At 54.3% G+C, this 14,008-nt stretch overlaps 1 protein-coding gene across 1 annotated transcript in view; it reads left to right on the forward strand.

The window, feature by feature from the left end:
* Positions 1-14,008, forward strand: part of MUC2 (mucin 2, oligomeric mucus/gel-forming) — a 98,052-nt gene that overhangs the window by 67,294 nt on the left and 16,750 nt on the right. The window contains 14 exon segments of the mRNA XM_038765382.1: positions 405-629; positions 1,610-1,988; positions 2,078-2,470; positions 3,241-3,465; positions 3,625-3,634; positions 4,273-4,509; positions 4,560-5,137; positions 5,187-5,209; positions 5,909-6,079; positions 8,412-8,681; positions 9,381-9,667; positions 11,619-11,793; positions 12,791-13,038; positions 13,218-13,401. Of these exon segments, the coding sequence (XP_038621310.1) occupies positions 405-629; positions 1,610-1,988; positions 2,078-2,470; positions 3,241-3,465; positions 3,625-3,634; positions 4,273-4,509; positions 4,560-5,137; positions 5,187-5,209; positions 5,909-6,079; positions 8,412-8,681; positions 9,381-9,667; positions 11,619-11,793; positions 12,791-13,038; positions 13,218-13,401 (3,405 nt within the window).

Below are 14,008 nucleotides of genomic sequence, written 5' to 3' on the forward strand. Positions count from 1 at the left end.
GGACATGTTACTCCCCTTCTCAAAAATCTCCAATGGCTATCAGTCAACCTACGCAGCAAGCAAAAACTCCCCCCATCTGGGTTTCAAGGCTGTCCATCACCTCGCCCGCTCCTATCTAACCTCCCTTCTCTCCTTCTCCAGCCCAGCTCGCACCCTCCACTCCTCTGCTGCTAAACCCCCCACTGGGTCTCATCCTCTCCTGTCCCGCCATCGACCCCTGGCCCACGTCCTTCCCCTGGCCTGGAATGCCCTTCCTCCACACATCCACCAATCTAGCTCTCTTCCTCCCTTCAAAGCCCTCCTGAGAGCTCACCTCCTCCAGGAGGCCTTCCCAGACTGAGCCCCCTCTGGGAATGGCCTGGGACAGGGTCAGCATCCCAGTTTCTCCCAATGTCGTTTTGCAGAGACCACTACAACAGAGGGAACGACCACCACCGGCCCCACCACTACCACCACAGGGACCCCCACTCCCAGCTCGACCACCTCTCCAGTGACGACCACCACTCCGCCCGGATCGCCCACCCCTACCACCACGACCACCGAGACCCCAACCCCCACCCCTACCACCACGACTGGTCCGACTTCTTCAACTACCCAGTCCCCGCCTCCTCCCTCGACAACAACGCCAGGTAACAAGGGGGAACAGACACACTCCCTGCCCACAATGAGCTTACAGTACTGACGGGACCACTTGATTCAGTGATGGCCTATGGGGAGATCACGGGATTCTGGGAAGGGTGGACAGTAGTTCAAGTTTGGGTCACACAGAACCCCTTGCCTGCTCTCAGCTCCCTGGAGGTTTCGTACATATGCCCACAATGAGCTTACAGTACTGACGGGACCACTTGATTCAATGATGGCCTCTGGGGAGATCACGGGATTCTGGGAAGGGTGGACGTTTGGGGTTCAAGTTTGGGGTTCAAGGGTTCAAGTTTGGGTCACACAGAACCCCTTGCCTGCTCTCAGCTCCCTGGAGGTTTCGTACATATGCGGCGGGGGGGGGGGGGGGGGGGGGGGGAATCTTTTGGGGTGATGACACCCTACAAAATATTGCAATCCCAGGGAGATGTAGCTCTGACGCCTTACCCTCCTCTTTCAATAGATTTTCCCCTCAAAGGGAGAGCCAGGAAGCAGATTTTATCTGCTAATTATCTACTGTGTACTAAGCACTGTACTAGATAAAAAGGGCGGCTTAGTGGAAAAAGCCTGGGCTTCGGAGTCAGAGGATGTGGGTTCTAATCCTGTCTCCCCCACTTGTCTGCTGTGTGACCTTGGGCAACCCTCTTAACTTCTCTGTGCCTCAGTTACCTAATCTGTAAACATGGGGATTAAGACTGTGAGCCCCACCTGGGACAACCCGATTACCTTGTGTTTACCCCATCACTTAGAATGGTGCTTGGCACCTAAAAAGCACTTAACAAGCTCCATAATCATCATCAGAGCATTGTACTGAATGCCCTGTGTGAAGAGTGCTGGGCTGGGCTCCAACTGTGTGCAGGGTGCTGTATTGAGCATCTCCACCGAAGGGTTTGGCACGGGCTGTCGGCTCTGGGGTAGGGGGCCTGGGAGAGCACTGTCTAAGGGATAACACAGGCTCCGTCTCCTCCAGGCCCATGTGATCCTAACTGCTACGAGGACGGTTGGATCGACTCCAACAAACCGTCACCCTCCAACCCCGGGGACCGAGAGCCCATCAACTGCAAGCCGGAATACGTGGCGGAGAACATCACGTGCCGTTCGACCGACTTCCCCAAGGTGCCCATCAGTGTCCTCGGGCAGGTGGTCGAGTGCAACGTCGAGAATGGGCTGGTGTGCAAAGACGAGGATCAGACCGGGAGACCGCCGCACGTCTGCCTCAACTACGAGATCAAAGTTACCTGCTGCCGCCCCCTGCCCTCATGGTGCTACTCCACCACGCCCACCATCTCGCCCACTACCACCTCCACCAGCTCGACCACCACCTCACCCACCACCACCACCACTTCCGGGCCCACCATAACCACCCCCGGGCCCACCACGACAACCACTGGACTTACCTCCATGACAACCACCAGCGGGCCCATCACAACCACCCCAGGGTCCACTACAACAACCACTGGTGGGCCCACCACCACGACCACCCCCGGGCCCACCACGACCACCCCGGGGCCCACCACAACAACAACCAGTGGACCCACCACCACACCCACCCCCGGGGCCACCACGACCACACCCGGGTCAACCACGACCACCCAGGGCCCCACCACGACAACCACCAGTGGGCCCACCTCCACAACAACTACAGGCTGGCCCACCAACATAACAACTACTGGCAGTCCCACCACAACCACCCCAGGGCCCACCACAACAACCACCAGTGGGCCCACCACAACGACCACCCCCGGGCCCACCACGACCACCCAGGGACCCACCACGACAACCACCCCCGGGCCCACCACGACCACCCAGGGACCCACCACGACAACCACCAGTGGGCCCACAACCACGACGACCACTGGGCCCACCACCACAACCACCACTGGACCCCACACAACCACTAAAGGTGGGTGAGCTCAGTCTTGACAGAAACACTCCCCCCTCACAATACCCTCGAGGAGAGGTCTGCTGTGTGACCTTGGGCAAGTCATTTAACTTCTCTGAGCCTCAGTTGCCTCATCTGTAAAATGGGGGCTATGATTGTGAGCCCCATGCGGGACAAGCTGATCACCTTGTATCCCCCCTCCAGCGCTTAGAACAGTGCTTTGCACATAGTAAGCACTTAACAAATGCCATTATTATTATTATTATTACTGTCCATCCAAGCGCATGCTGTGAAACTGTGTGTGTGTGTGTGTGTGTTTGTGTGTGTGTGTGTATCGCTTGTCTCTCTTCATCTCCTCGTGCAGATGTTTTTCCTCTCCATCTCTCGATGTATCTCCATTTCCCTATGGTCTTTCAGTCCCTCCGGATGTCCCACTGCTTCTCTGTCTCTTCCCTGGTCTCTCTTGTCTCGGGATAGGACCCCGACCACCAGACTAAGGGGCAGGGCAGCCTTTTTGGGATCTGGGGCAGGAGAGACCCAGAGGGACTTGGAGTAGGAAAGAGACGGTCACTAGTGGAGGGTCCGAAGTGGGCAGTGAGTCACAAGGAAACGGATGGAAAATGGTCGGAACCACGGGATGGCAGGGGAGAGGCCTGTTCCCTCTGGGAATGGCCTGGGACAGGGTCAGCATCCCAGTTTCTCCCGACGTCGTTTGGCAGAGCCCACCACAACCGAGGGAACGACCACCACCGGCCCCACCACTACCACCACCGGGACCTCCACTCCCAGCTCGACCACCTCTCCAGTGACGACCACCACTCCACCCGGATCGCCCACCCCTACCACCACGACCACCGGGACCCCAACCCCCACCCCTACCACCACGACTGGTCCGACTTCTTCAACTACCCAGTCCCCGCCTCCTCCCTCGACAACAACGCCAGGTAACAAGGGGGAACAGACACACTCCCTGCCCACAATGAGCTTACAGTACTGACGGGACCACTTGATTCAGTGATGGCCTATGGGGAGATCACGGGATTCTGGGAAGGGTGGACAGTAGTTCAAGTTTGGGTCACACAGAACCCCTTGCCTGCTCTCAGCTCCCTGGAGGTTTCGTACATATGCGGGGGCGGGGGGGATCTTTTGGGGTGATGACACCCTACAAAATATTGCAATCCCAGGGAGATGTAGCTTTGAGGCCTTACCCTCCTCTTTCAATAGATTTTCCCCTCAAAGGAAGAGCCAGGAAGCAGATTTTTAAGTATCTACTGTGTACTAAGCACTGTACTAGATAAAAAGGGCGGCTTAGTGGAAAAAGCCTGGGCTTGGGAGTCAGAGGATGTGGGTTCTAATCCTGTCTCCCCCACTTGTCTGCTGTGTGACCTTGGGCAACCCTCTTAACTTCTCTGTGCCTCAGTTACCTAATCTGTAAACATGGGGATTAAGACTGTGAGCCCCACCTGGGACAACCCGATTACCTTGTGTTTACCCCATCACTTAGAATGGTGCTTGGCACCTAAAAAGCACTTAACGAGCTCCATAATCATCATCAGAGCATTGTACTGAATGCCCTGTGTGAAAAGTGCTGGGCTGGGCTCCAACTGTGTGCAGGGTGCTGTATTGAGCATCTCCACCGAAGGGTTTGGCACGGGCTGTCGGCTCTGGGGTAGGGGGCCTGGGAGAGCACTGTCTAAGGGATAACACAGGCTCCGTCTCCTCCAGGCCCATGTGATCCTAACTGCTACGAGGACGGTTGGATCGACTCCAACAAACCGTCACACTCCAACCCCGGGGACCGAGAGCCCATCAACTGCAAGCCGGAATACGTCGCGGAGAACATCACGTGCCGTTCGACCGACTTCCCCGATGTGTCCATTGGTGACCTCGGGCAGGTGGTCGAGTGCAACGTCGAGAATGGGCTGGTGTGCAAAGACGAGGATCAGACCGGGAGACCGCCACACGTGTGCCTCAACTACGAGATCAAAGTTACCTGCTGCCGCCCCCTGCCCTCATGGTGCTACTCCACCACACCCAGCATCTCGCCCACTACCACCTCCACCAGCTCGACCACCACCTCACCCACCACCACCACCACTCCCGGGCCCACCACAACCACCCCCGGGCCCACCACAACAACCACTGGACCTACCTCCATGACAAGCACCAGCGGGCCCACCACAACCACCCCAGGGCCCACTACAACAACCACTGGTGGGCCCACCGCCACGACTACCCCCGGGCCCACCACGACCACCCCAGGGCCCACCACAACAACCACCAGTGGACCCACCATCACAACCACCAGTGGGCCCACCACGACAACCACCAGTGGGCCCACCACTACGACAACCACCAGTGGGCCCACCACCACGCCCACCCCCGGGCCAACCACGACCACACCCGGGTCAACCACGACCACCCAGGGCCCCACCACGACACCCACCGGTGGGTCCACCTCCACAACAACCACAGGCTGGCCCAACATCACAACAACTACTGGCAGTCCCACCACAACCACCCCAGGGCCCACCACAACAACCACCAGTGGGCCCACCACAACGACCACCCCCGGGCCCACCACGACCACCCAGGGGCCCACCACGACAACCACCAGTGTGCCCACCTCCACGACGACCACTGGGCCCACCACCACAACCACCAGTGGACCCCACACAACCACTAAAGGTGGGTGAGCTCAGTCTTGACAGACAGACTCCCCCTTCACAATACCCTCGAGGAGAGGTCTGCTGTGTGACCTTGGGCAAGTCATTTAACTTCTCTGAGCCTCAGTTACCTCATCTGTAAAATGGGAATGGAGGCTATGATTGTGAGCCCCATGCGGGACAACCTGATCACCTTGTATCCCCCCTCCAGCGCTTAGAACAGTGCTTTGCACATAGTAAGCACTTAACAAATGCCATTATTATTATTGTTATTATTACTGTCCATCCAAGCGCATGCTGCAAAACTGTGTGTGTGTGTGTGTGTGTGTGTGTATCTCTCTCGTCTCTCTTCATCTCCTCATGCGGATGTTTTTCCTCTCTATCTCTCGATGTATCTCCATTTCCCTATGGTCTTTCAGTCCCTCCGGATGTCCCACTGCTTCTCTGTCTCTTCCCTGGTCTCTCTTGTCTCGGGATAGGACCCCGACCACCAGACTAAGGGGCAGGGCAGCCTTTTTGGGATCTGGGGCAGGAGAGACCCAGAGGGACTTGGAGTAGGAAAGAGACAGTCACTAGTGGAGGGTCCGAAGTGGGCAGTGAGTCACAAGGAAATGGATGGAAAATGATCGGAACCACGGGATGGCAGGGGAGAGGCCTGTTCCCTCTGGGAATGGCCTGGGACAGGGTCAGCATCCCAGTTTCTCCCGATGTCATTTTGCAGAGCCCACCACAACCGAGGGAACGACCACTACCGGCCCCACCACTACCACCACCGGGACCCCCACTCCCAGCTCGACCACCTCTCCAGTGACGACCACCACTCCGACCGGATCGCCCACCCCTACCACCAAGACCACGGGGACCCCGTCCCCCTCCCCTACCACCATGACTGGTCCGACTTCTTCATCTACTCAGCCCCCACCCCCTCCCTTGACAACAACACCAGGTAACAGACGCACTCCCTGCCCACAGTGAGCTTACAGTACTGATGGGACCACGTGATTCAAAGATGGCCTCTGGGGAGAGCAGGGGCTTCTGGAAAGGGTGGACAGTAGTTCAAGTTTGGGTCACCCAGAACCCCTTGCCTCTTCTCAGCTCTCTGGACGTTTCTGGACATTTACCGGGGAGGGATGTTTTGGGGTGATGACACCCTACAAAAAATTGCTGTCCCAGGGAGATGTAGCCTTGAGGCCTCACCCTCCTCTTTCTAGAGATTTCCTTCGCAAAGAGAGAGCCAGGAAGCAGATTTTTAAGCACTTACTATGTATCAAGCACTGTACCAGAGAAGTAAGGTGGCTTGGTGGAAAGAACATGGGCTTGGTAGTCAGAGGATGTGGGTTCCAATCCCGTCTCCTCCACTTATCTGCTGTGTGACCTTGGGCAAGCCACTTAACTTCCCTGTGCCTCAGTTACCTCATCTGTAAAATTGGGGATTAAGGCTGTGAGACCCACGTGGGACAACCTGATTACCTTGTGTCTACCCCAGCACTTAGAACAGTGCTTGACACATAGTAAGCTCTTAACAAATACCATCATTATTATTATTATTACTAAGCATTGAGATAGACACAAATCAATCAGGTCAGACATAGTCCCTGTCCCACAGGGGGCTCCCGGACAGTGGGTATTTATTGAACACTGTGTGCAGAACACTGTGCTAAGCTCCAGACTGTGAACTCATCCCCTAGACTGTGAGCTTGTTGTGGGTTGGGAATGTGTCTGTTTGTTATTGTATTGCCCTCTCCCAAGGGCTTGGTACAGTGCTTTGTGCACAGTAAGCACTCAATAAATATGATTGAATGAGAATACAATATAACGATATAACAGACACATTCCCTGTCCACAACGAGCTTACAGTCTAGAGGGGGAGGAAAGCAACTGATCTTTCAGTGGTTTTTATCGAGCACTTTCTGTGCACAGATCACTGTACTAAACACTTGGGAGAGTAATAATAATAATAATGATGACATTTGTTAAGCACTTACTATGTGCAAAGCACTGTTCTAACTGCTGGGGAGGTTATAAGGTGATCAGGTTGTCCCACGGGGGGCTCACAGTCTTAATCCCCATTTCCCAGAGGAGTATAGTGACTTGCCCAAGGTCACACAGCAGACAAGTAGTGGAGCTGAGATTAGAACCCAGGATCTTCTGATTCCAGGCCCGTGCTCTATCCACTATGCCATGCTGCTTCTCTAAGAAGCTTACAATCCAGAGTGGGAGGAAATCAACCAAACAGTGATACTTACTGATCGCTTACCATGTGCAGAATGCTGTACTAAACGCTTGAGAGAGCACAATATAACTGATTTGGTAGACACATTCCCTGCCCACAAGGTGCCAACACAGTCGCTAACACTTCTGGGGACCCTAGTGCGAGAGGGAGGGTGGAGAACCCATCCTCATTTTAACAGAGGAGGAGACTGAGGCCCAGAGATGCTGAGTGGCTGACCCGAGGTCAACTGGTCAATCGTATTTATTGAGAGCTTTCTGTGTGCAGAGCACTGTACTGAGTGCTTGGGAGAGTCCAGTAGAACAATGAACCGACACATTCCCTGCCCACAACGAGCTTCCAGTTGAAAGAGGGAGACGGGCATTAAAAGAAAGAAATGAATGAGCAATATGGATACAAGTGCTGAGCGGCTGGGATGGGGGATGAATAATAATAATAAAAAAGGTATTTGTTACTTTTAGACTGTGAGCCCACTGTTGGGTAGGGACTGTCTCTATATGTTGCCAACTTGTACTTCCCAAACGCTTAGTACAGTGCTCTGCACACAGTAAGCACTCAATAAATACGATGGATTGATTGATTGTTAAGCACTTGTTATGTGCCAAAGCACTGTTCTAAGCGCTGGGGCAGATGCAAGGTAATCAGGTTGTCCCACGTGGGCTCTCAGTCTTAATCCCCGTTTTACAGATGAGGTCACTAGGGCCCAGAGAAGTGAAGTGACTTGCCCAAAGCCACAGACCTGATAAGTGGTGGAGTTGGGATTGGAACCCACGACCTCTGACTCCCAAGCCCTTGCTCTCTCCACTAAGTCGAGCTGCTTCTCAGCAGCGAGTCAGAGCAACGCGGAAGGGAGGGGGAGAAGAGGAAAGGAGGGTCGAGGGTCGGATGGGGCCTAGAACCCTAGAATCCAGGAGATTCGCCCTTTGTGGGATTGATTGCCGATTCCTCTTGCCCTTTCACCAATGGGAAATCGTTTGTACGACGGATCTTTCAGAACCAACGACTCCCAGTGGGACCCCCCCGACCACTCCTCGAAGCACCACGGGCCCCCCGGAAACCACCACTCCCACTCAGACGTCCACGCCTCCCTCCACTCCGACTCTGAGCTCCACCTCCACGCCGACCCCGACTTCCAGCACTTCTGCGACCACCTCTTCCATCACGCCCACCAAGATCATAACCTCCACCGTCACTGTCATTACAGCAACCATTGTACGATGTTGTGTGGTGAATAATGGCTCAGAAGACTTATTCTACGCACCAGGTACCGTCCGCCTCTTTCTGCTCCTTCCCTCTCCAGTCGCAGAAGTAGCATGTATTGGAGTGCGGTTTGTGAGCAAAGCACTGTACTGGGCACCTACTGTGTGCAGAGTGCTGTAGTGGGCACCTACTGTGTGCAGAGTGCTGTACTGGGTGTCTGGTAACTGGGCATCTGCTATGTGCAGAGCACTTTACTGGGCACCTGCTGTGTGTAGAGCACTGTACTGGGAGGCTTCAGCGTGCAGAGCTCTGTACAAGTTGCCTGCTGTGTGCAGAATGCTATGCTGGGAGCCTACTGTGTACAAAGTGGTATACTGGACATCTACTGCGCAGAGCACTGTACTGGGCACCTGCTGACTGGGCATCTGCTGTGTTCAAAGCACTGTCCTGGGCACCTGCTCTATGCAGAGTGCTGTACTGGGTACCTGCTGTGTGAGAAGTGGTGCACTTAGAACCTACTGTGTGCAGAGCACCGTGATGGGCTCCTGCTGACCAGGCATCTGCTAAATGCAGAGCACTGTACTGGGCACCTGCTGGGTGCAGAACACTGTACTGGACACATCCTGTGTGCAGAACTCTGCACTGGGTGCCCACCTCCCATCCAGCCACAGATAAATTTGGGGTCGAGTGCCCGACCTTTGTGGAAGCTTGGTTGTCCCGGGGGGTTCTGACCCAGCCCAGCTGAGACCCTTCTCTGTCACAGGCGAGGTCATCTACAATGGTCAACTCAACGGACATTGCTACTTCGCCAACTGTTCGGACAGTTGCCAGGTGGAGGTCTTCAACTGGACGTGCCCGGAAACAACTCCGGGGACCCCGACTCCATCCACCCCGACTCCATCCACTCCAACCCTCACCCCTAGCACCACGACCCCAACTACAACCACCACCACCCCGTCTACAACCACCCCCACCACCTCATCTACACCCACCACCACCACACCATCTGCACCCCCCTCCGGCGTATGTGACTTAGACCCCCCCAGACAGGTAGGAAGCTGCCGGGCTCTGCTGCTCGTACTAATTATGACCTTAATTGTGGAATTTTTTATGGTATTAAGCACATACAATGTGTCAAACACTGTTCTAAGCACTGGGGTAGATGAAAGCGACATAGGTTGGACACAGTTCCTGCTCCGCATGGGACTCACAGTCTAAGTAGGAGGGAGAGCAAGAGAACTGAGGCAAAGAGAAGTTAAGCAACTTGGCCAAAGTCGCCCAGCAAGCATTTGGAAGAACTGGGATGAGAACCCTGTTCCTCTGAGTCCCAGGCCTGGGCTTTTTCCACTAAGCCATGCTGCTTCCTCAAGCACTGTGCTAAGCAATGGGATGGATATGAGATAATCAGGTACCACATGGGATCACAGTCTAATTTAAAGGGAGAAGAGGTGATGAGGATGGAATAATAAATAATAATATTTGTAACATTGGTTAGGTGCTTACTTTGTACTCTCCCAAGCACTAAGTTCAGTGCTCTGCACTCAGTAAGCACTAAATAAATACCAGTGATTGATTGATACTATGTGCTGAGCACTTTGTTAAGGATGGGGCTAAATACGAGATCATCATAGAATAGTATAGAATTAGTAGACAGGATCCTGGCCTTCAAGGAGCTCATAATAATAATAATAATAATAATAATAATATTTGTTAAGCGCTTACTATGTGCAGAACACTGTTCTAAGCGCTGGGGAGGATACAAGGTGATCAGATTGTCCCACGTAGGGCTCACAGTCTTAATCCCCATTTTACAGATGAGGTAACTGAGGCACAGAGAAGTTAAGTGACTTGCCCAAGGTCACACATCTGACAATTGGCGAAGCTGAGATTTGAACCCATGACCTCTGACTCCCAAGCCCGTGCTCTTTTCATTGAGCCACGCTGCTTCTCTACATGTACAGAGCACTGTGTTGAGCACTTGTGAGAGTCCAATTGAGTTAATAAACATTGTCCTTGCCCTCGAGGAGTTTCCAGTCTACTGGGTGCAGAGCACTGTACTGAGCACTTGGGAGAGTCCAATAAAGTTAGTAGACATGATTCTTACCCTCAAGGAGCTTCTAGCCTACTGTGTGCCAAGCACTGTACTGAGTGCTTGGAGAAGCCTGTAGAGTTCGTTCATTCATTCATTCATTCATTCAGTCGAATTTATTGAGCACTTACTGTGTGCAAAGCACTGTACTAAGGGCTTGGGAGAGAACAATAGAACAATAAACAGACACATTCCCTGCCCACAACGAGCTTACAGTCTAGAGATGACACAGTTTCTGCCCTCAAGGAGCTTATGCTGGTTAACAGGAAGAGGAGGAGGAGAAAGAAGTAGAGGAAGAGGAGGAGGGAAAGGAGGAAAAGGAGAGGGAGGGGGAGGAGGAAGAGGAGGAGGAGGAGATGAAGGAGAGGAACGAGGAAGAGAAGGGAGAGGAGGAGCGAGGAAGGAGGAAAAAGAAGAAGAAGAGGAGGAGAAGAAATGGAGGGGAAGGAGAAGAGGCGGAGGAGGAGGAAGGGAAGGAGGAGAGAAAAAAGGAAGGGAAGAAAGGAGAAGTGGGAAGGAGAAAGAAGAGAAGACGGAGGAGGGGAAGGAGAACGAGGAGGATGAGAGGGGAAGGAGGAAGAGGAGAAGGAGGAGGGGCTGGTCAGTGGGGAGCCCCCCATGGCCTCCCCCCTCCCTGAGCACCACGCCCCCGCATCTGTGACTCAGTGGGAAGAGCACGGGTTTAGGAGTCAGAGGTCATGGGTTCTAATCCCGGCTCCGCCACTTATCAGTTGTGAGACTTTGGGTGAGTCACTTAATTTATCTGTGCCTCAGTGACCTCACCTGCAAAATGCGGATGAAGACTGTGAGCCCCACGTGGGACAACCTGATGACCTTATATTCCCCCCAGCGCTTAGAACAGTGTGTGGCACATAGTAGGCGCTGAACCAATACCATCATTATTATCCACAGACGAACGAGACGTGGTGGCTGTGTAACTGCACCATGGCTATCTGCCTGCGTGACAACGTGGTCGCCATCGTCCAGAAGAAGTGCGAAGAACCGCCCCAGCCCACCTGCACCAACGGCCTCACCCCCATCCGTGTCCCCGACCCCGACGGCTGCTGTTGGCACTGGGAATGCGACTGTGCGTGGCCCCCCGAACCCCCTCCCTGGACCCCAGCCCCGGCCCTCTGCCCCCGGATGTCACTTGTCCCCTCCTCACCCCTAGCTCCACACCAGGCCCCTGCCCCGGGTCATAATAATAATAATGATAATAATGATGGCATTTATTAAGTGCTTACTATGTGCAAAGCACTATTCTAAGCGCTGGGGATTACAAGGTGATCAGGTTGTCCCACGAGGGGCTCACAGTCTTCATCCCCAGTTTACAGATGAGGTAACTGAGGCCCAGAGAAGTGAAGTGACTTGCCCAAAGTCACACAGCTGACAACTGGCGGAGCCAGGATTTGAACCCATGACCTCTGACTCCAAAGCCCGGGCTCTTTCCACTGACCCACACTGCTCCTCCTCTGAGAAGCGGCCTAGTAGATAGAGACCGGGCCTGGGAGTCCGAAGGATCTGGGTTCTAATCCCAGCTCTGCCACGTCAGCCACGCCACCTTGGGCAAGTCACTTCATTCATTCATTCAATTCATTCAACGGTATTTATCGAGCATTTACTGTGTGCAGAGCACTGGACTAAGCGCTTGGAAAGTACAGTTCAGCAACAAATTCACTTCGCTGGGCCTCGGTGACCTCATCTGGAAAATAGGGACAAAGAACTAAGCGCATAGTACAGTGCTCTGCACACAGTAAGCGCTCAATAAATACGATTGAATGAATGAAAGAAGGGGAGCCCCATGTGGGACAGGGACTGTGTCCACCCCGATTAACTTCTATCTACCTCAGTGCTTAGAACAGTACTCATAGTAAGCACTTAACAAGAATTATAATTATTAACACCTGTCCCCCCAAGGTCTTCCCGGAACGCGCAGCCCCCGGTCACCCGTCCCCCTATCCCATCGCGGATCTCCTGGTCTCCCACCCCCTAGGTCCACACCATTCCCAGAACCCCCAGCCCCCCGACACCCACCCAGAGCCCCATCAGCGACACCCCCGTGCCCCCACCCCTTGTCTCACCAGGCGTCTGCACCGGCTGGGGAGACCCCCACTACAAGACCTTTGATGGCACCTACTACAGTTACCAGGGCAACTGCACCTACGTGCTGGTGGAGGAGATCGAGAAGAAAGTGGACAACTTCGGCGTCTACATCGACAACTACCACTGCGACGTCAACGACCACGTGTCCTGCCCACGCACCCTCATCATCAGGCACGAGACCCAGGAAGTGCACATCAAAACCGTGCGGCTGGTGCCCATCCAAGTCGAGGTACCCAGCCGGGTCCCCCGGGGTCAGGGCACTGACTGAGTGCCTGCCGGAGGGTGCTGTACTGGGCTCCCACTGTGGGCGGAACACTGTGCTGGGCACCCGCTGCGGGCCGCTCGCTGTGCCGGCTGCTACTGGGCCTAACCTTAATCAGTCTCTCCCACTTTCCCCGCCCGCTCCAGGTGCAGGTCAACAACAAGAGGGTGGCAATGCCCTACCAGAAATATGGGCTCCGCATATTTACCTCGGGCATCAACTACGTGGTGGAGATCCCGGAGCTGGGCACCAACGTCTCCTACAATGGCCTGGCCTTCTCCATTAGGATGCCCTACTCCAAGTTCGGGAATAACACCCAGGGCCAATGCGGTGAGTGGGCCTAGGGTGGGTGCCACCCTCCCACCTCCCCCCATCCCTGCCCATCCCACCCCTCCACACCCCAGCCCTATCCCATTCTGCTCCGTCTCGCCTCAACCTTGCCAAGTGCCCAGTTTCCTCTCCCCTCCTGACACCTCCTGACGTCATCCGTCCCTCTCCCTTCAGCCCATCTGCCACCGAGAGTCATCAGGCAGGAGCTGGGGATGCCAATCAACCCATCGATTGAGTTTATTGAGCACTTACTGTGCGCAGAGCACTGTACTAGCTGTGAGCCCCATGTTCATTCATTCAATCGTATTTATTGAGCGCTTACTGTGTGCAGAGCACTGTACCAAGCCCACGTAAGACAGGGACTGTCCCCAACCCAATGTGCCTGTATCCATCCCAGCACTTAGTGCAGTGTCTGGCACATAGTAAGCGCTTAACCAATACCACAATTAATATTATTATGCAAAGCAGCATGGCCTGTTCCCAACCCAATGTGCCTGTATCCATCCCAGCACTTAGTACAGTGTCTGGCACATTGTAAGCACTTAACCAATGCCACAATTAATATTATTATGCAAAGCAGCATGGCCTAGTAGATAGGGTCCGGGCT

The sequence above is a fragment of the Tachyglossus aculeatus genome, chromosome 22, assembly GCF_015852505.1.
Source record: "Tachyglossus aculeatus isolate mTacAcu1 chromosome 22, mTacAcu1.pri, whole genome shotgun sequence".
Taxonomy (NCBI): domain Eukaryota; kingdom Metazoa; phylum Chordata; class Mammalia; order Monotremata; family Tachyglossidae; genus Tachyglossus; species Tachyglossus aculeatus.